The sequence below is a fragment of the Dermacentor silvarum genome, chromosome 10 (genome assembly GCF_013339745.2).
Source record: "Dermacentor silvarum isolate Dsil-2018 chromosome 10, BIME_Dsil_1.4, whole genome shotgun sequence".
Lineage (NCBI taxonomy): Eukaryota > Metazoa > Arthropoda > Arachnida > Ixodida > Ixodidae > Dermacentor > Dermacentor silvarum.
The window spans coordinates 81493429-81514845 of record NC_051163.1 but is presented as its reverse complement, the minus strand read 5'-3'; the positions used below and the strand labels follow the sequence as shown (position 1 = coordinate 81514845).

General features: G+C 42.6%; 1 protein-coding gene across 1 annotated transcript; it reads right to left on the bottom strand.

Annotated features, from left to right (window-relative positions):
* Positions 1-205: 205 nt before the first annotated feature.
* Positions 206-19498, bottom strand: LOC125940940 (choline transporter-like protein 1). Its single transcript, XM_049657687.1, has 7 exons — positions 19373-19498; positions 18286-18426; positions 17336-17448; positions 15750-15916; positions 10741-10833; positions 2756-2848; positions 206-317 (listed from the first exon to the last, which is right to left on the bottom strand). The coding sequence occupies exons 1-7, from the start codon at positions 19474-19476 to the stop codon at positions 255-257; spliced, it is 774 nt and encodes a 257-aa protein (XP_049513644.1). The 5' UTR covers positions 19477-19498; the 3' UTR covers positions 206-254.
* Between the last annotated feature and the right edge of the window lie 1919 nt (positions 19499-21417).

The window sequence follows — 21417 nt, the reverse complement described above, 5'->3', positions numbered from 1 at the left end:
CTATATGCTACTTTGGGGGTGTAATAGGGCCACCCATTCAATTGCGTCAATCATTTTGACATGTTCGGTGCAACTTATACGGCATATGACTTTTTCATTAGCGTAATGTCACAGATAGTAGTTATGGAGAGCCCTTAAAACAACTTTGACTCCAATGGTATGTACCAGGCCGCCATCAATGCGTGGCACTTTAATAAAAATATGTCTTTTTTTTACACTCTGCGCATTGACCCATGTGAGCGTGTACCATTGTCCTATGACGTCACTCTCGTGCTTCCAATGTCCGGAAGTTCGTTCTTGCTGTCATGCATGAAGGCCTGCATTGCAGTCAAAAGAAAGAAATAAACTTAGGTTATCATGCTAAATCGCACAGAAAACCTTCTACGAAGGTAGCTTCGTAAGTATTTCATGCACAGATTTGACTCCATCGCTATTAACAAGCAGCGGTCATGCCGCCGTTTTGCGCAATAACGCATAATATTCATATACAAGCACAAGAAAGTACCTGACACAGATAGCAACCAGTGTACTAAATCATATGACAATTCTTGAGAAAATAAATGAGCAGTCATATCAAATACGGGAGCGTTCATACAATTGGTTCAATGGAAGCATACAAATGAAAATTTTGATGCAGCTTGTCTCCCAGTTATGTAGGTATTGGATTGCTCTATTGAACCTACAAGGTACAGAGAGTTTAGCTAACACAAAGTGCAAAGACGTGCGCAGGCGCAGTGCACTGCTTGTTTTTACTAGCCTCATTAACGCACGGTCGCTTTGATGCCGATTGATTTGATTACCTGGGTTATATAGTTAATAAACAGTCATTGCCACTCGAAGAACAACTAGAACGCGAAGCACCTTAATTATATCTGATGTGCCCACTAATCTCCTAACATATGGCATTTTGAACACTCAAGAGCACAGCCTTTCAGGTAACTTTTGCACCAATTAAGTGCACATGATAAGCAAAAAGTGTTACAATGTCATGAAATAAAATAGAAGTGTAGCTAATGCCTTCGGGTTCTTTCTATGTTCAATGTCTCAGTTCGCTCTAGCGCGTTATCATCATAATACGTCTAAATCAGCTATCAGTATAGCAAGTGTGCGTGAAGTACATTGAACGTTATCATCATATTACTTGTCAATCAGGTATATGTATAGCAAGTGTGCGGGAACTACATTGTATAATAGCTTTTTACCTAACACCGAACAAAGGATGAGACAAACAGCGCCAGTCCATCATGGGCTAACACCTTCGGAATTTCAAGCAAAGCTTTCGTCTCCTTTACCACATGTTTTTTTTTTTTTTCATGGCGTACAATGGTGCGTCGCGCCAAAAAGGTTACTAGCCTTTCCGTTTTTTGTTTCTTTTTCATTTGTTATGACGAGTTCTGATCCGGGTGGACCACACAAGTCTACAGATTGCAGTTTGAGGCGTTACGCTGCAAAGCGAACCAACGTGTTCTACATTGTATAGCAATAGCACAGCCTTGACCCAGTACCGGCGCAATAATAACAAACAGGGTATTCACAGTCCTCGGCCCGGAAAGTGAGCACCAACGAATAAAGGAAGGACGGGCTACACAACAGAAAAAACAACTCTCTCCTCTTTATTACAATATACCTAGCTCTTGCGGAGGGGCGTCTTCATGTACCTAATTTTACTTGCTCTCTCAAACTTCCTGTCCCTCCCCGGACAGTCTTCACCAAAAGAGCTGTTCGCGCACGCTAATTATATATAAAATATCTAGAACAATTGAGTAGGTTGCACAAGATTTTCACCGCAACATATTCCTAGTGAACGTAACTCTCCTCTACCTAGTAAGGACAATAGATCTTGAGAAAAATCTGCGCATATATTGACAGATCATACGACTATCTCTAAAGCGCATATACCTGCTGACAAAACAGAGCATAAAAGTCGATGACCTGTTCAATTTTTTTATTATTTCTCCTATTGGGCTATCCATTTTGGGACCATTATGCAAGTTCCAGTGTGTTACACATTTTGTCGAGCAGTCTTCCAGAATGTGTGTATGTCTAAAACATAAGCGGTATATAGATGCGTAAATGCATTAGAATTTGTGTTGTACTTATCTCTACATAAACCTCTCATCACGAGTGTTTCCTTCGATAAGCGTCATGCACAGATTCTGTTCTCGTGATTTCGCTGCAAGAACTAGTACAGCAACTCCGCAGGTTCCTTATTTGATGTTTGCATTTCGACCTAGCCTATGAATCATGTAGGGCATACTTGTAATCATTGTACAATAATATAGTTAATAGTATATAGTTAATAGTTAATAGTATATAGTTAATAGTATATAGCAATAATATAGTTACGCATGCATCGCGCCCAGCTGCATAACCTGCTTCACTGAAGCTTCGTTTCACATGGCATCCAGCAATTGCGTTAAACCTGCATATATCCAATGTTGATTACAAGCTCATTTACCTCTCTGTATGGCACTGAATTATTTTTATTTGCTGTGCAATTCTGCTGCCAACACTTGTTTGCGTCGACAACCCGAATTCGTGTGAAGCGTGGTAAATAGTCTCTCACCATCAATATACAAGCTCACACATAAAGATCTACCTATTCCACATTTCTGTCAACTTTATCTGTTCACTCTAGGCAGCTGGCGTACGCAAAAACTCTCTTTCACGTGCGCCATGAATTTATAATCTAACTTTCTGCAGCAGTTCATTGAAGACAGTACAGTAATTTTCCACACACTTTTGTGCTGCTTACCCTCAAAGAATCTGTGACAAAATATGGTTTTGTCACTCCATTGTTTTTCTCACAGTCCTCGCTGAAGCAGAGGAACAGCGTATCCACCGCCACCTGCGAGTGATTGAAAGGACCTCTTGGTTTATCTTACTTATAAATCACATTATACTCTTGCAACATTGAGAACACAAGTGCCATTATAAATGCACCACATGTAACGGGTTCTCTTCGTATACTCTTCATGGAGACTGTGGGCATCGGTACGCTTGCTTTACGCTGGCCTTTGACCGCGTTGTGTTTCACCCATGGTTACTTGATTGAGCGGGCACCGTATGCAATAAGTTTTGGCCAATATATTATCAACTGACGGCTTACCAACTGGCCTGAAATAGAGTCGGGTGCGTTTACTGCGAACGCATACACTACAAAATGACCTGTATAACGAACGATTCCATATGTTCCTCGGCAGAATGCCTCAGTTATATAGGTATTCTAAACGCAGTTATAGCGAAGCCTACTACGACGAATCTACCGGTACAATGAAAAACGTTAGGCTTCCATGATTGCTCATGTGTTGTTTTCCAATTGAATTACTTAGCGGCCCCGCCATTAGGCTCCTCAGCCGCCGCTGATCTGCGTTGCGTATGGGAAGCCCCAGTGAAAGTAATCATAAATAGCACACAAGAGTAACTCAACTCAGCCGCAGCTATGGCATTGGAAGGCCCCATACAGGTATCATAGCAAATGCATTATTTCGGAAGTTGATTGCAGAAGTGGCAGGTAAAATACATTTCTTTTGTTGTGATAGAAGCCGATTTCTACACGATATTACTAGTATACTTGAAATTTCAGAAAATTTACAGACAAGAAAATAGCCGTATATCCCCATCCTTTGCATTCCTCTAAAACACGCCATGGACCATGGACACCAGCCTAAGCATGGCTCTTAGACATCGCTGAATGAAGAGCGGCTCATTCTGCAAGTTCCTCAACTGCGTTGTGCAGTGCGTGCCAATTACCCTATTTGCGTGATTCTACCGCGCCACCGATTGCAACGCGCAATTCTATTACCGCCCAAATATTAAAAAAAAATAACTTGCTGCCGATTCGACCGCACACATCAAGCAACGAAACCAGAGTCGACGCGTGTCCTGTTGAGACGATCTTATGGAACATACAAAGGCACAGAGATATGCCCACAGCTGAATCTCAGTAGGTAGTCACGATCGGAGTGGGACAACACCTCCGTTTCGCTGTCTACTGACCACAGAATGTCATCTTCAGTTTCGTTTAATGCATTAGAAATGCCACACTTCTTGAAGTCTCACGCAACCATCGTCTGCGGGAGGGCATTCCACGCACCATGCACCCTCGTTGCGATGTCTCCGAGCGTCCCTTTCTTTAGACGACCCGCTCGATGGCAGTGTGTCTGGCTAGCTTGCATTAAACTCTTTCTTAGTAGGAATCGGTTTCGTTTTCGATTTTGAGTAGAATTAGTTTTTGATTAGTTGCGATCGTAACGGGGGGCGCATACAAATATGAATGCACATCTTAATCGAAAAGGTGTGCGTTAGAATCGTGCAAATGCAGTATTAGTGACTCATAGCGAATAACAAAAATGAAGCAACCACGTGGATATTTATATAACGGGCTTTCGAAGTGGCGTCAATTGTTATCTACATTCGAAAGTTTCAGTTCTTGTGATGAAGGGACCTCCATGCTCCTATTTAATTACTTCAATATTAACCACTGAGAGAAATGAAAATTGCTTTCACTTAGTATGGCACACGATTACAAGAATTAGAATCTGCATTAGCGACATGCTTAAGTGTTCAGAGTCAATTCTGGTTGCATGTTGTCGGTAATAACTTTAATCAGATGCAGTTCGGAAACCCCCGAACTTTCTTTTCACTTTCTTGGAAATTCTTTGCTTCGTTAAACGGGCACCTAAACTTTGCGCTGCGAACTATGCGCTTCTTTTAGTCACAAAAAAAAAACACTGTTCAGTTCTGTCACTTCAGCAACCATATGCACCCAATATCTGTTGCAACTAAAGCTCGATTCAGCCAATTTTCTCGTTTCTCTACTCTAAAAGGTATGATGGAAAAGCTTGTAAAGCAATTTTTAAAACGTGTGAAATATGAATGCAGCTCTTTTTCTTCAGGACATGCCCGTTCGTAAATTATTGTCGACGAAATTGCACCGTCAGTGCTGCGGCAACCAAAAGACCAGTTTATACAAATTTGTGTTTTAGAGTTGGTTCGGCAGCGGCATGGCGTACAGCTGGTGTACAGCCTGCTTTGTCTTGCAGATTGCCGCATGTACCGTTGAGCATTATCACCAGGATTGTGTCCTGACGCAGACCTGCCTGTCCATTCCGTTCCTGGCGCATTCATCCGCTTTGTCGTGCTATAGTGAAGTCCTTGGCCTGTCGTTACGTGACCACTATGAAACAGCAGAAGGTCGTGCTACGTTTTCAACATGCTTCGGCTGCGCACAGGCTGGAAACGAAGCGACATCTGCAACATTAGGACAGTGTGTAATGCCACCTGCTGACTGACTGCTCTTCATTGGGTCCAACAGCGGTATGGCGTACAGCTGGCTAAATCTTGCTTGCTCTATTTTACAGGTAGTGTAATAGGTCACTTCATACTGCTATAGAAGCGATGATTGATTTATATTGCTACTGCCGGACCCTCTGTCTGTATTGTCTTGTGTGATGGACATGTTGAAGCAAATATTAATGTTGCTTGGAAATGTAGGGACTATTCACTTATCGGGAAAATTAAACCTTATTGTTTGACCTACTTTCTGGTCAGCCTCAAATTAGCCAAATTCATCAAATGTGCTTCTTTCGAAGAAAGGCTTGTCTAACTGGAAAATACTACCTCTACTGTCGTCAATGTGACGTCGCGAATCGAACAGGTTGAGAAAACAGTTGCAGATCTTAAAAACATTGTTAGCAAACTCGATACTCAAATCAATATTTTAGAGAACAGGTCACGTAAGAACAATGTGATTATCTGCGGCCTCCCACAAGAGCCGTCTGAATCTGCTGAAGTACTACTTGGGTCAGTATCAAGGATAATTACTTCTAAAATTTAAATCAAATGCGACCTTATAGAAAGATGTCTCAGGATATACACGCATAAAAATGTTGAGCCATGTCCGCTTATACGTAAGATTTAAGGTGACAGATGCAAAGTTGCGATTATCTTTAATGCACATAAGCTGAAAGGAAGGAAGATATATGTCAATGAACATTTTAGTGCCCACGAGAGGCATATATGGAAGGGTACTGAGGACAGTGTCTGCTTGCATACGAAGAGGCGCCAGAAACGTAAAGCTGCAGTTTGATTCTCTGTTGGTTGACAATGTGCGCTGCAGTGTGAGCGAAGCACAGAATGGCGTTAATAAACGTAAGGCGTGACTTTTCACAGAAGCTAGTTTATGGTTACGAAGTAATATTGTGTGTAGCCTATTAAACAATATAAAACCCTTTCACTGTGTCGCTCAATCTATTAATTCATCCCTCATTTGTCCAATGGAAACTTGGTTGAATAAATTTATTCTGGATGCTGAATCCCTGCCACTCTGTAATACTGTTTTAATAAAAAACAGAATTTCTAGTCGAGGTAGCGGCGTAGCACTTTTAATAAAAGGTGGCATTGAGTACAGTAACGTAAGAAAACTTACGAATCTGGAATCAATCTGATGTAAGGCCCGGCTACATGGGTTTGTCATGGCCATCGGCGCACTTAACCGAGACGCAAACACTAAAGACAATTTTTTAGAAGTAATTCTTAGAACTCAGTTGTTGTAAAATGATTATTTCTGGCGACTTTAATAGACTTTAGCAGGTAAGAAGTTTGGGCGTGTTGGTAGGTCATTGTAACTTTAACTGGGATTCATGGCGCTAAAACGACACAAGAACGAGGAAGAACACGGGACGAGCGCTAACTTTCAACAATTGCTTTATTGCAGTTGGTAAGCATATATATACTCACTGGGAAAGGCACTGCATTTTGCCAAGAGCTTGCACTTTTGGCATAGTAGCTACTTGACTGTTTTTTACTTTTCTTCTTTCCTTCAGTGCGTCTTTTGCAGTGCCTTTCCCAGTGAGTATATATATGCTTACCAATTGCAATAAAGAAATTGTTGAAAGTTAGCGCTCGTCCCGTGTTCTTCCTCGTCCTTGTGTCGTTTTAGCGCCATGAATCCCAGTTATAATTACAATGACTTTAATACATCTGGTATGGAATGGTTATCACTGTGTTCAAATGGTCGTGGTAAAGCAATGTGCCAATCTTTAGACATAACGCAAGTGGTCAGCACCGTTATCCATGAAGGTTCCATCTTAGGCCTCGTGTTCATAAACGCGCACCCACTGGAAAATGGTTATGGCTGTCAAGTTGTTCAGGGTCTGTCTGACCATAAAGCAGTTATCGTCACATGGAATGCAGCACTTCATCCTGAGCAACATAATTACAAATCTGTTTGTGACTTTTCTCGAGCTGATGAACCCTCCATTGGCGATATGCTTGAATTATCATTGGGCAGCTTTTTACCTTGTAGCTATTTTTCTAATGTTCATGCGTAGCTCATAAGGATTTGTACCATTATTCGCAATTGCATTTCTCAGTTTGCCCCAAACAAATGCGTAAAGCGTAATCCCAAGAAGACTTGGTATACAAAAAAAATTATTCAGCTCATACGAAGTATCAAGAGAATTCACTGAGCCAACTTTCTGCCCCTCGTGATGTCATTTCCTTGCTTAAAACCCTTTCAGCTACTATAAAGACTAATGTGACCGAGACAAAACGTTTGTTATGTTTATCAACGACAACCCAACTAAGTTTTGGAAAGCTAGAATTCCTGCTGACCGTCGCCCTTTTCCTTTAATAATAATGGTTTTCTACCTATGATCCTTCAGTGACATCTGAATCATTTATGAGCCGTACAGCTTTATTTAGTCAGTCTAGAGCGATTAAAGTACATAACCTTTATAAATCTCGTCTTAGCGTCATCTTCAAATCTGAAATTACAAATAATATAGCCAACCTCATGGAAATTAGCAGAACTAAGGAAAAAGGTATTAGGCTATCCAACAAGGCATGGCGAGGAATGGATAGTACCGATACCTCGACTTAATCTTGGAAAAAAAGGCCTTCACTATACTCTTCCGTCTCTTCTTAATGGCTATGCTGTCATTAATTTTGATTTGTTTTCCTGTTCGCGCGAAGAACTTGATAGTATGTATTTAAATAACATGGCTTAGGTTCGTTTATGTGTACATATTGCTGTTTTGTGTATTCTTTGGTGATTCCTTGGTGTACTTATTCATGTTTTAAAATTGTACAAGTTCCAGTGCTGCCCCCCTGCTGAACATTAGGTTTGTAGACTCGTCAAGCTTTCCTGGTGCAGCTTTTTTTTCTACAACCCCTCCATTTGTACTGTAAGATGGGAAATAAAATGAAATGACATGAAAAGTCAGTTTTTACTTCTGATGGCGCATTACCCCCGCTTTTTCCGTGAATACAGGATTGCCTTCCTTCCAGGGCATAGAAATTACTACTGCAGATGTAAACAATGTTGTTTTAAAATTTGATACGACAAAATGTGCCGCATCAGACAAGATACCTCACGTGTTTTTAAAACGATATTGGGAATGGAGCTCTTGCTACCTTACTATGTTTTTCAAGAAATCATTTGAACCAGCCACTTTTCTCCAAATTTTATCGAATGACCAAGTGAAACCCGTTGACAAAGACAACGGCAAACTTTTAGTATGCAATTACAGGCAAATTTCCTTGTTTTCCAGCTGGTCCCAACTTTTACAGCACATGATTTGCAAATATATCATCGAATACCTAACGGAACACAATCGAATGCACCACACGGATTTCTTGCTGGTTTTTGCACCACATTGCAATTAATTGAATTCACCCACCACATTGCTCCGTGCAAAATATGCGTGGAAAAATGGATGCCATCTTTATAAATTGTTCAAAGATATTTACCACAAAATGTCACAACAAGCGTCTTCCTAAGCTCAGATCATTTATTACTGATGTTAAACTCCTATACATGGCTAACTGATTATTTGCACTCAAGCACTCAATGTGTAGCTTTCAATCCCAAGCAGTTATCTCACATCAATGTAACCTCAGGAGTCCTCCAGAGCTGAATACTCGGCTCATTCTTATTCATTGTGCGAGGTCCGGAGCGACCATGGGACGTAATGGGCCGTCGAGGTTCAAGGCATCCTGTGGGTAAACAGGAGGATCTGGAGACGCATCGGCTGCAAAAGCAGTGACGTGGTCGTCTGTCACAGACCGGAGCGTGGCCACCACTATGCCTTCAGGTAGCACTTGCTTTGTCAAGCCAAAATTGATGACGGGGAGACACATCCCATTAGCGGCAAGGGTAACGACGGAGTGTGGCACAGAGACGTCGCGCGCCAGGAGGACGTCACGAATAGGGGCGACGACATAGTCGCCATCAGGCACGGTTGCCGTCGAGGCCAATTCGACGAAGGTGAGGGCTTTTGAAGGTAACCGAACAAACGCTGTAGTGCAGAGGGTGTTCGGTTGTTCGGGGCGAACGTCGGGAACAAGAGGAAGCTCGAGGCACAGCGTACCGGTGGAACAGTCGATGAGGGCAGAATGCGTCGTCAGAAAGTCGAGCCCGAAGATGAGGTCGTGAGGGCAACTGGTCAGCACGGTATGTATATGATCTCGTTCAAGCTATTGGAAACTATTCGGGTAAAAAAAGTTATATGTCGACCACTGCGAGCATCACTCTATGTCCCAAGTCGTAATGATCAAGAAAATTTAAATGAGGCATTTTCTCTCTTTTTCGACTGAAATGAAAAATGGCAAATGGGTATAAACTTTACAAACACCTTAAAATTACTTTTCCTAATGGGATTGTACCCCTAGAACACACCTACGAGGATAATTGTAGTATTTAAATATCGATAATGAGTTCAGAAACTTAGGGCTAACTTTCTCGCCGAACGTAAAGTAGCATACACATGTAGAAATATTATGTGCAAAAGCTCAGTAAAACTAGGTTACTTAATACGCCACTTCAAAAGCGCACCAAATGATGCACGTTAGTTGCTTATAAAAGCATAGTAAGGCTCCTACTTAAATACGCCTCGGCTCTGTGGTCGTCTTATCATGCTTGCGACATTAAAAGACTTGAGAGTCCATAACAATGCCATTACATTCATATTTCGCAGACATGACGGCCATTTATCACCTCCATCCTTCACAAATGATGTGTCACTTCGTAACCTAGCCTACAGACACAATATTTAGTGCATTATTTTGCTTTGTAAGATAGTTCATGGAACTTTTGCCATAAAAGCTACCGTCTTGCACCACAGTACTCGACGCACCCACCCATTAAATATTATTCCTCTCTATACATTGTAATAAGTTCTCTTTCTTGTTAAGCGTTATTGAGCAGTGAAATAATCTGGAAAGTTGTGTGCATTACTTGCCTCTTGATCAATTTTTAAAGTATTTTGATGTAATATTGTTATTGCTCTTTGTTCTTGCTACGTATGCAGTAGCGCAATGTGTATTCTATGTGCTATGTTTGCTTATAAATCTGTACTCACTCCTGCTACATCTTGCTATGCAATATGGTAGTATTTGCAAATGAAATAAATACACGATACAATTGCAATTAGGAACACTTGAGATGCGAATTATTACTTCCTCTGGTACATGTAGAAACTATCTGTAACGATATATTTATTATTTATCAGTTAAGAAGATAAACACGGCCGTATTAAAGAGGCAGCTTTCTAGTGAATATATTCCAGACGTATTGTTACCATGGAGTAGTATGTATTTGCATAGCCAACGCTACGTATTTCAAAGCCAGGTTACTGCATAAGGACTACAGTGCCGCAAATAACATTGGGAAGCTGTGCTGTCAATGCACTCGGCAGCCAATGACACATGCACCAATGTTTTATCCACACTGCTCACCTCATAAAGCGATATGCAGGAATCAGCTATATAGTATGCTATGCAGCCAGCTGCAATCAAAGGAGCCCACACATACACCGTCGTCTGGTTTTCCTGAAGACAGAAAAAAATAGAAAAGAAGACGTCAATTGGCACTGCTCATGCTAAACGCCTTCATATTTCTAACACATGCACCTGAAGGATAAGTACATGAAACCCCCGTATAAGCTGCGGTTTTTCTTATCCACCATAATTTGTCCCCCCCCCCCCCCCTTTTTGTAACTGTGCTTGTGCTCCCGGGATTCTGTGGATACGAAGGATGTCGAATTCTGCAAGAACTGTTGGGCAGGCGCACGGACCCAGCCCCGTCCTGCTTGTTCTGGTGTTCAGGGTTATTGTATTTCGAAAACGCCGCCCTAATTAAACAACAGACTCGGAGAAGTGAACGTTCACAGCGCATCTCAGATCTTAAAGTAACCCTGGCAGTGCAAAAGCTATGTGTGACGCGTTCAGCTTGTGATTGGTGTATGATCTAACATGTATGTGATCTATCAGTGGCCGTGCACAGAATAGCAGAGATAAAACAGCAATCATTGTTTTTAACAATCAGAAAACGTACACCAAACAGTAACAAGTCCTCTTAAGTGCCAACAAACTGCTGCTGATGTATTCCATCATGAATGCCACGCATTTATATTATGCCTGAGTTGGTAATGTGGCATTGTAAGCTCAATGCTTTGTGAAAACAATCACAGGTTAGGGAGTTTTATGCGGTTCCTGCTACTGCCAAATGTGGAACAAGTAAAAGAAAAGGAATGGCATTGCAACTGTTCGAATGGTTGCAGCTAGAAGATTCGCACACGCACATGTCACAAGCTAAAATGTTTGCAACAGTGTATTTCTCATATTTCTCTCACTTTGAAGAGACAAAGAATAAAAATTTTGAAGAAGAAAGAGGCCAACCTAGACACAGTAAGGGTAAAAGCAGACCAATTAAGCTGGTGCTCGCAAACTATGCAGCTTCAGAAGAGGAAGATGAAAACAACATAGAGGTAATGAATTAAACCGTAACTAGGCTGATCTCAGAACCAGCAATTGAAACGGGTGATAAGGCACCATAGGCAACCAGTAGGTAAGCTCTCCCAAGTAAAAAAAGAACCTAATAAAGAAACGACAAAACATGAAAGTGTCAAACTCGAGAGACCAGATAGAATTCACAGAACTTTCAAAACTGATGAACAAGAAGAATGTAAGGGGATATTTGAAGTTATAACGTAGAAAAATTGAGGAAGCAGTAAAACATGGACGCAGCATGAAATCAGTGAGAAGAAAACTTGGCATAGGTCAAGGCAAGATGTATGCACTGAAAGACAAGAAGGGTAATATCATCAGCAATTTTGATGACATAGTAAAAAAGCGGAATAATTCTGTACTGACCTGTGCTGTTCCCAGAGCAGCCAAGCTACTTTAATTCGGAGTAGTGGTGAACAGCATACAGAGGCTCCTTCTATAACTAGCGATGAAGTTAGAAGGGCCTTGCAAGACATGGCCAGGGGAAAAGCTGCTGGAGAAGATGGACTAACAGTCGATTTATTCAAAGGAGGAGGATATATCATGCTTGGAAATCTTCCGGCCCTTTATGCGCAATGTCTCACGACTTCAAGTGAACCATAAAGCTGGAAGAACGCCAACATTATACTCATCCATAAGAAGGAAGATGTTAAAGAATTGAAGAATTATAGACCCATTAGCGTGCTTTCAGTATTGTATAAAATATTCACAAGGTAATTTCAAATAGAATCAGGGCAACGCTTGACTTCAGCCAACCAAGCGAACAGGCTGGCTTCGGGAAGGGATATTCTACGACGGATCATATCCATGTCATCAACCAGGTAATAGAGAAATCTGCGGAGTACAATCAAGCTCTCTATCTGGCTGTCATAGATCATGAAAAAGCATTTGATTCAGTAGAGATACCAGCAGTCATAGAGGTATTACGTAACCGAGGAGTACAGGATGCAGACGTGAATATATTGGCAATTATCTACAGGGATTGCACAGCAACCTTGTTTCTCCACAAAAAAAGTAGAAAATTACCTATCCAGCAAGGGGTCAGGCTAGGAGACACAAGCTCTCCCATGTTATTTACTGCATGCTTAGAAGAAGTATTCAAGCTCTTGGAATGGCGAGGCTTAGGAGTCAGGATCAATGGCAAATATCAGGAATATTGCAGTTACAACAAATGGTTGACGACCTTAACCGAGAAAGCGTAAGACTGGGGTTGAAGAATAATATTCAGACGACAAAGGTATTGTTGCATAGCCTGGTAAGGAAACAAGAATTGAGGATCGCCAGTCATCCTCTAGAGTCTGTAAACAAGTATGTTTATCTAAGTGGGTTACTCACAGGAGACCCTGATCATGAGAAAGTAATTCACAAAAGAATAAAATTGGGTTGAAGTGCTTACTGTAGGCATTACCAAATCCTGACTGGGAGCTTACCACTGTCGTTGAAATGAAAAGTGTACAACCATTGAATTCTACCGGTGCTAACATATCGGGCAGAAACTTGAAGGTTAACAAAGAAGCTCGAGAACAAGTTAATGACCGCACAAGGAGCGAAGGAACGAAAATGTTAGGCCTAACGTTAAGAGACAGGAAGAGAGCGGTGTGGATCAGAGAGCAAACAAGGATGGCCGATATTCTAGTTGACATTAAGAGGAAAAAATAGAGCTGAGCAGGCCATGTAATACGTAGGATGGATAACCGGTGGACCATTAGAGATACAGAATGGATACCGAGAGAAACGAAGCGTGGTCGAGGACGGCAGAAAACTAGGTGGGGTGATGAAGTTAGGAAATTTTCAGGCACAAGTTGGAATCAGCTAGGACAAGACATGGGTAATTGGAGATCGCAGGGAGAGGCCTTCATCCTGCAGTGGACATAAACATAGGCTGATGATGATTTCTCGCTTGAGCTCTTCGTGTCGGGGCCAGTGTAGGAGTGTTGTGAAAGCGCAGTGCAATCACTTTCTTCTTTTTTTTTTTTTTACAGGAGCAGCAACTATTTTTTGTGTCACGTATAGAAAACTGCGGTACTCAAATTTCCGAGAGACCTGACGAACGCTTATGAAAATTATATTTCTTATCTAATTCACTTATAAGAGGTGAGGAGCACGTAAACGTCATGAGTGCTTCAGTGGGACCGAACTACCGTAGAGAAAGCAGATAACCGAGTAAGGATCGTGGTGCCGAACTGTGCGATAGGTTCACTCTCCCTTTTAAATTGCGGTGGCTGGTCGACAATTGCGGCGGGTGGCAGAAATGCTGCTCTGCGAAGTAAGTTGGCAGAGCGATGTCGTAAACGTGCTGAAAGGGCTCGAGCACGCTACACTGCCACGAAAAAAACTTTATGCTTCGCAGACAAATTCATTCTCCCTAGCAGCTCCGCGAGTAGCCTTTGCCAAAGCCATGCGCAGTGGGGGTGCGTTAAAGATCGCCCGATGGTCAAAATTATTCCGGAGTCCCCTACTACAACCTGTCTCATAATCAAATCCTAGCTTGGCACGCAAAACCCCGAATTCATTCAGTGCCATATACCGGCAACCATCTTCCACTCCTTTCACAACGGGGTAGTCCCTGGCTATTCCGAGAAAAATCCCGTTTTGTACGGCGAATAATCCAACTGTAGTGCGTAAAGGTCAGTACGACTTCGTGTTTTCGCAGTTTTGCGACTTCACGTGACAGACAGATTAAATAGGTGCAATGCGAAATTTTTTTACCACTAACGGAAGACTAATGACAAAAAACGTGGAGAACTTGAAACAATCTGTTTTCTTTTCTTGAGCCTTATCATGCATAGTCAGTGTGTGCGTGTCATATAGGGCGGCAAGCTTTAGCGTTTCCATAAATTCGCGTAGTGGAAGTAGCTCAAAAAATTTTCTATCAAACGCAGACTGCTTATGGCAGAAAGGGGACAGAAGCAGACTAGAATAGTTTGGGCTATAGCGCCCGTATTTTGCTGTCGAAAGAGAAACGGCTGGCGTCATGACTAAAATATTTTTTTGGCAATCCCTTCGTTCACATGGAAATATTACGTTGTGTTGTGTATTGTGTATTTTCTAACAATATCTATCTATAGTACTTTGCCTAGGAAAATAGTAGAGTCAGCGTAAATTATGAGCTATATTGAGCCGGTTTTCTTCTTCTAGCAGGGCCGCGTTTATATGGACCAGTGCACACTATGACGTGCTGCGGTATAGTGGGGTGGGGTGTACCATTGCGAACATGCACTACGCCCATTTTAAGAATGTGGCTAGTGCATGTTCGCTTGTATTATAAAAAGTTCTTGCGCTAAGATTTCTCGTAGGAAAAATTCCTGTCAATCCTAATGCTGAACAAATAATTAGCGAAGGGGCATAGCTGATGGCAAAATGCAATTACGATTGAAAATCTTAATGAGTTGGGCCCCTATAGGTCATTTTGCAGCTTGGAATGTTTCCGAAAGTACAACCGTTTACTATCTGAATGATATAAAGGCGAACTTCTACATCGTCTTCCCCCTCCTAGCTTGCAACCGCAGTACATAAACCACGCTGGATGAGGCAGTTTACTTGGAATGAACCTTCACGAGAATTAGAGTGCGTGCGTGTGTAATCTGCGAAAGCACTCCGGCAGCGCACACGAAGCATATTTACGCAGATCTAAAAGAGTTCACGTGTGCGACAAGTTGCGGACGCCGCGATTCGGTGGCCGTTTCGTATGGTCTCCAACCAGTCTGCTTTGCCTATTTACGCAGATCTAAAAGAGTTCACGTGTGCGACAAGTTGCAGACGCCGCGATTCGGTGGCCGTTTCGTATAATCTCCAACCAGTCTGCTTTGCCGGTAGCCGTCATGCTTACATCTACACTCGATTATGAAACAGCCAGCGATTTTTTTTTCAAATCAGTAAGTCATGCGCTTGATAAGGCACTCGAACTGTGAGAAGAGTGTCGCTAAGTTTGGATTCAAACTCACTGAATGCTGTCTTACCTTAATGATCCAGAGTCCGCTAAACACTGCCAGCAGTGCAACGTTGAATTTGGCTAGGAAGAGCACGAACCCAGAGACGGTGTCGAGTTTCGCCACCTGCTGGCAATGACGGTCTAGTAGCCGTAGCACCCTCCGACCGCTGGTACGGAAGCTCAAGCCATGCATCGCTGAAACGAGTCATGCAGACGCGTGCCAAGTGCGGCCCATCAGCTTTGGGGACGTCATTTTCACAGATTGTTGTGCTCACTTAAGCTGCGCTTGTATTATAAAAAGTTCTTGCGCTACGATTTCTCGTGGGAAAAATTCCTGCCAATCCTAATGCTGAACAAATAATTAGCGAAGGGGCATAGCTGATGGCAAAATGCAATTACGATTGAAAATCTTAATGTGTTGGGCCCCTATAGGTCATTTTGCAGCTTGGAATGTTTCCGAAAGTACAACCGTTTACTATCTGAATGATATAAAAGCGAACTTCTACATCGTCTTCCCCCTCCTAGCTTGCAACCGCGATACATAAACCACGCTGGATGAGGCAGTTTACTTGGAATGAACCTTCACGAGAATCAAGTGCGTGCGTGTGTAATCTGCGAAAGCACTCCGGCAGCGCACACGAAGCATATTTACGCAGATCTACAAGAGTTCACGTGTGCGACAAGTTGCGGACGCCGCGATTCGGTGGCCGTTTCGTATGGTTTGGGGCGCGCGTTTGGAAATGACGCTAAAATGTATGATGGCTGACAATGCTATCAGTAAGTATTGGTCACATAGGAGCACTGACGGTTCCATTCCATGAATATCAGACACAGACCAACTCATTAAAGCACAGACGCTAAAGCAAAATTTGACTGTCCGCGGTTCTTTAAGAGTAATGACGGGCTGCAGTGTATTCATAGTTAATAAGACTGATCATAGAAAGTTTCAAGAACTTTCGCTGAGTCGCAACGGCCGAAATACGAAAAAGTATTTATGACATGGTGACGGCGCACTGAAGTGCAGCACTATGCTTTTTAGGCACGCAAATCGAAAATTAGAACTTTGGCCTTCATTTTTTATTCTAACAATCAACTTTGTACAGCGTAAGAAAATAAAGTCACCAAATTTCTCAGTTTAAACGTATTTAGTGCTACTCTTTAGAGTTTCCTTAAAACCCAAGTTGCAACTATTTTGCGTTCAACCTGCTGTACGTGGTAGCTCAGTGGATGTGGCGTTGCATCGATAACGAAAGTAGCTGTTCGGATCCCGGCTTCTGTTGCCGCGTTGCAATGGAGGCGGAATACACAATAGGCTCGTTTACCATGTATTGAGTGCTTGTTAAAAAAACATTGGCCGTTAAGCCAGGGTTCTTCAATGCGGCAGGTCCCGTAATCATATCGTGGTTTTGTCAAATAAAACGCGAAAGTGCTGCTTCCATTTGGTCGACTACTGAACTTCCATGCAACTCTTCCGTTCACAGTTTACATCCACGTCAGCGTAAACATTCATAGAAGCTTTTGAGCAGAACGAACCTTGGGACTGGGCTTACTATAAGGGGATCGAAGCCGTAAAGACTATGTTTGTGTATTCATTAGAGATGAAAAAATGCTCACCCATGACAATGTAGGCCTTGCGGTTGAGGTGCATCAAAAATCGGTCGAGGCAGCTACAACACGGCCTCACAAGCCTGGTGGCTGACGCCCCCGCCTGAGTATTATCATGCCAGCTAGAAAAGAAAGCATTTGAAACATATATTTGTATTTACTTACAGTGGTTTCTTTTTATTCTCAGCGATATGCAGTTTGTTCAAGTGTTGTCTCTAGCCATTGTAGACGTGTGCGCATGTACATATAAAATAAATAATAAAAAAGTAACCCCAGGCAAAATAGTGGCACTAACTGCGTGTCGCTTTCTCATTATGTTTACACTTAGGACAATGATAAAGATGCTGATCACGCAATGAGTCGGCAAAGGATTTCCTAAGAAATTGTTGTTGACAACTTGCCTAACAACGTTTTGAAAACCGTTAGTAACTCTTAGTGGCTTCAGAAATCCATGCAGCCAGTTTATTTGCGACCAATAATTAGGGCCAGTGCGCCAGTGTTATTAGTTGCGATGGAAGGCGAATGGGCATATTTTTCTACTTACTCAACCCGGATAGCGGTAAAACAAACTGAGAATGTTCGTTAACTTTACCTATGCGTATGCGCAACTGCGTACACGGGGGCTACGCTGTTATCACTCCGAAGTAGAAAAGCATTAAGAAAATGGAAGCAGCAATAACAACAACAACAAAAGACAGTTGGTACATACTGCATTCGTTTCCGTTAATAATAGCCTCTCAGAAGGCGAATGTTCATTCGGCACGCCCCATGATTATATGGTATGCCACAAACATCATCATGCATAAAAGTGTGTTTTCCTAATTAGACACCGTTGCTGTGTGTGTTCAAACTAGCACCATTACCAGCAGCTGTACATGCCCATTGGGGTTGCTCCTCATCTTCTTACGAGTTCGTTTTGATGAGTGTTAGCCTGCAACTCCGTGCCTCTACTCACTCACACGAGACGTGTGCCAGAGATGATCGCCCTCAGGGGATCCGCGACGACGAGTGCCAGCGAGCCGTAGATGACCGAGCCCAGGTGGTAGCCTACCAGGAGCTGCATGCTCCTCATCACCGGCGCGCTCATGTGCGTCTTGTGCCTGCACCGCCATAGAAGCACACAGCGACAGCAGTTCTTAGACGATTTCCGTCGAGATTGAGTAAGAGAAAGCGTTTCAACAACAGAAATACAAGACTATTTTAACAAGTTTGGTTCTTGTTGAATCCTTCTTACCCACTTGTTTCCTTACGGAGCCCCAAACTTACGGCGCCCAGCACAGCACTTTTCAATTTATTTGCTAAACGTAATTTAGAGAGTCATTAGTTTGCGTAAAGACTTCATCAAAGCCGCTTTGCAATCTGATTAGCCTAATTTCCTTTTACATAACAATGATTTTGTACGCAGTCTATACAATGAATATACAGAAATTTATCAGAAAAGCTTATTACTTTAGGCCAGCGCCAACCCGTTCACTGTAAACTTGAGTGCATCAAAAGAAAGGATGTGATTCGGCTTCCTTCTTCTAGAAATGGCGCATGCACTGTATGTGCATGTATAGTCAACCAAGAACCATCTGGTACTCCTGAAAGCCCTAATTCTTGAAGGTTCCACTAACTGGTGCGTCTCGAATACTCCGGTCACAACCAGATTGCGCTATTCAAAGCACTTTGTTATTACAGCTAATCGTCACGCTGAGGCAGCTTTGGGGGAAGATGCAGCGTTCTCGATGAAATTTCATGTGTTATTCATGCGGCACTTCAGTTTTCTTAAGCTTTCTAGGAGCTTACTAATGTTCTCGATAACCTGGGGAGTTCAACTTATCCGAGAATAATTTTCATGCTGCTCCACGCAGTAACTAAAATAATTGAGTCAATTGTTAGCATAACATGACGACTTTTTGCAGCGAAAGTTATCTCCGGAAATCTAATTGTCCTTACGGCTCTGCAAACAGTGCAACCCAATCGATTAACCTAGAATTTGTGCGCTATACAAATACAGGTGTGGATGGGCTACAATAGTAATATTTGCTTCGATGAACAACTGACCTTGTAAAGTACCAGGCGGCTATGGTGCTAGCTACGACGAAGTGCTGGCAGCTCAGGATGATGTTGGCCAGCCAGAGGAATAATAATACATATGGCGGGCACATGGCCTGTCATAAGAAACACAACAAAAACAAGACATTAGAGCAAGATGCAATCACAGGAAAATGTCATCCCCAAAACCAAACGTTTTGGGTATGCCGAAAGGCTCTTTTAGATGCGAAGCATCTTGTGCTCGGGGCTATGTCACTCCCTCCCTCCCTACCTCCCTCCATCCATCCAACCGCCGTGCGTCCACACCCCTACTGCGCATGCGTATCATCCTCTCCTTGTCTCATCTCCTCTCCTCTCGGCATTCATGCGCATCCTCCTCTCCCTCCTCTCCTCTCAGCATTCCTCCTCTCCTCTCCAACGATCCGCTCCTGTCCGGATTGCTCAACGACTGGCAATACCTGCGGCTCCGCGCGCGATAATGTGAAGCAGCTTAGGTTAGAGGCGCGACGGTAGGCGCCCCAGAGGCACTGGCAACAGTCACCAACGCCGCGCGCATTCGGTGCGAACGCGGGCAAAACGCCGACGGCGTCGACAACACTTCTGCGCGTTGCTGGTGCTGCTGCATGTCCAAGTTTATACAGATGATAAAACTACCATGAGTCGACCCCATGGCTGCTTCGCATACTACTCAGGGAATTCCCCTACAGAAAGATGGTGTAATTTTTTATGGCGCAATGCTTTTATTAATAACCTTTATTTAGCTTTGGGCCATCTTGTTCTTGTGGCGACCATGAATGGTGCAATTAAAATGGAGGCCCTTGTGATCCAGCGATACATAACGCATGCATAATGTCGTGGTGTGATTCCACAGCCGAACAAATGTGGCTTGTTTTAAGGAAACCTGTGCGAAGTGAAGTTCTGCAACAAGGCATACGTGGGCTTCAGACTTAAGATGAAGGTTTACTTTAGGGCCAGCTAAGGCTTCACTATTCAACTACATTTAGAACGTACAAATATAGACTACCCCTCAACCAATTTAGAATCTTACTCAACTTATTTGAATGCACTGTATTTTCCGCTGTCTGTGCAAGTTTAAAAGTGGAAATGCTGTGGTGTGCGGACAAATCATAGTGGCTGCAGACTACGCCTTATTTTATTTTTTAAGGCCGGAAGCACGCATGAAGAGAACAATTCAACGCTACGCTTACAAATGTTTCCCGAGCTAAAACACAGCGAAATCATCTGCGCAATGATCGTCGCGGAGCACGAGCAATATTTCCAGCCCACATTGGGATTTTGTGATACGGAAGCGACTACTGCTAGACATACGTAAAGTCACTGCTTTTGAGTGCGTCCAATTCTTAGCAGGTGCTCGAAACCTCGTTGCAAACATTGCCAAGTATTTATAAACATCCTAATTTATGCGCACAATACAAGAAGCCGCTGCGTTGGCGTCGAAAAGGCGTAAGACGAAATGATTCGACGTTGAGGCCTAGATGCAACAAATAGAACACGCATACATGAAAACTGGACGAATGCATAGGGCACATCGTTAGGTTTGTAGGATTGACTTTTATATTCAGTCTATTAAAGGCACCAGAGCTTTACTAGTTGGCATTCAAATTTTAGCTTTTCTACTGTACAGTATACTAGTTCGTCCCTGTGGACTATAAAGTGGTTGCGGACTACCTAAAATTATTTTAGACACAATTTCACCCTTGTGGACTATGGACCGGGCACGGAAAATACAGTATGTATCGTACTTAACAGATGAAGGCCAAAAATACGTAATATAGGATGTAAACTGTACTTAAGCGTTCAATTGCTTACAAAAATTGCTATAAAATGGTAAGGAACGAAACTAGGTAGAAAGTTTGCACAGCCGCAACTCTGCACGAAAGCCTCATGTGGCAGTTCTGTCAAGAGCAACTTCTAGCGCATGTGAAGTGAATGAGCATGCTTGTCAGTTTATACCTTTCATAAAATTATTAGAATGCTTGTAAGGATTTTGCCAAAACCCTGTTTATGAAATAGTGTTATATATCAGAGCGTTG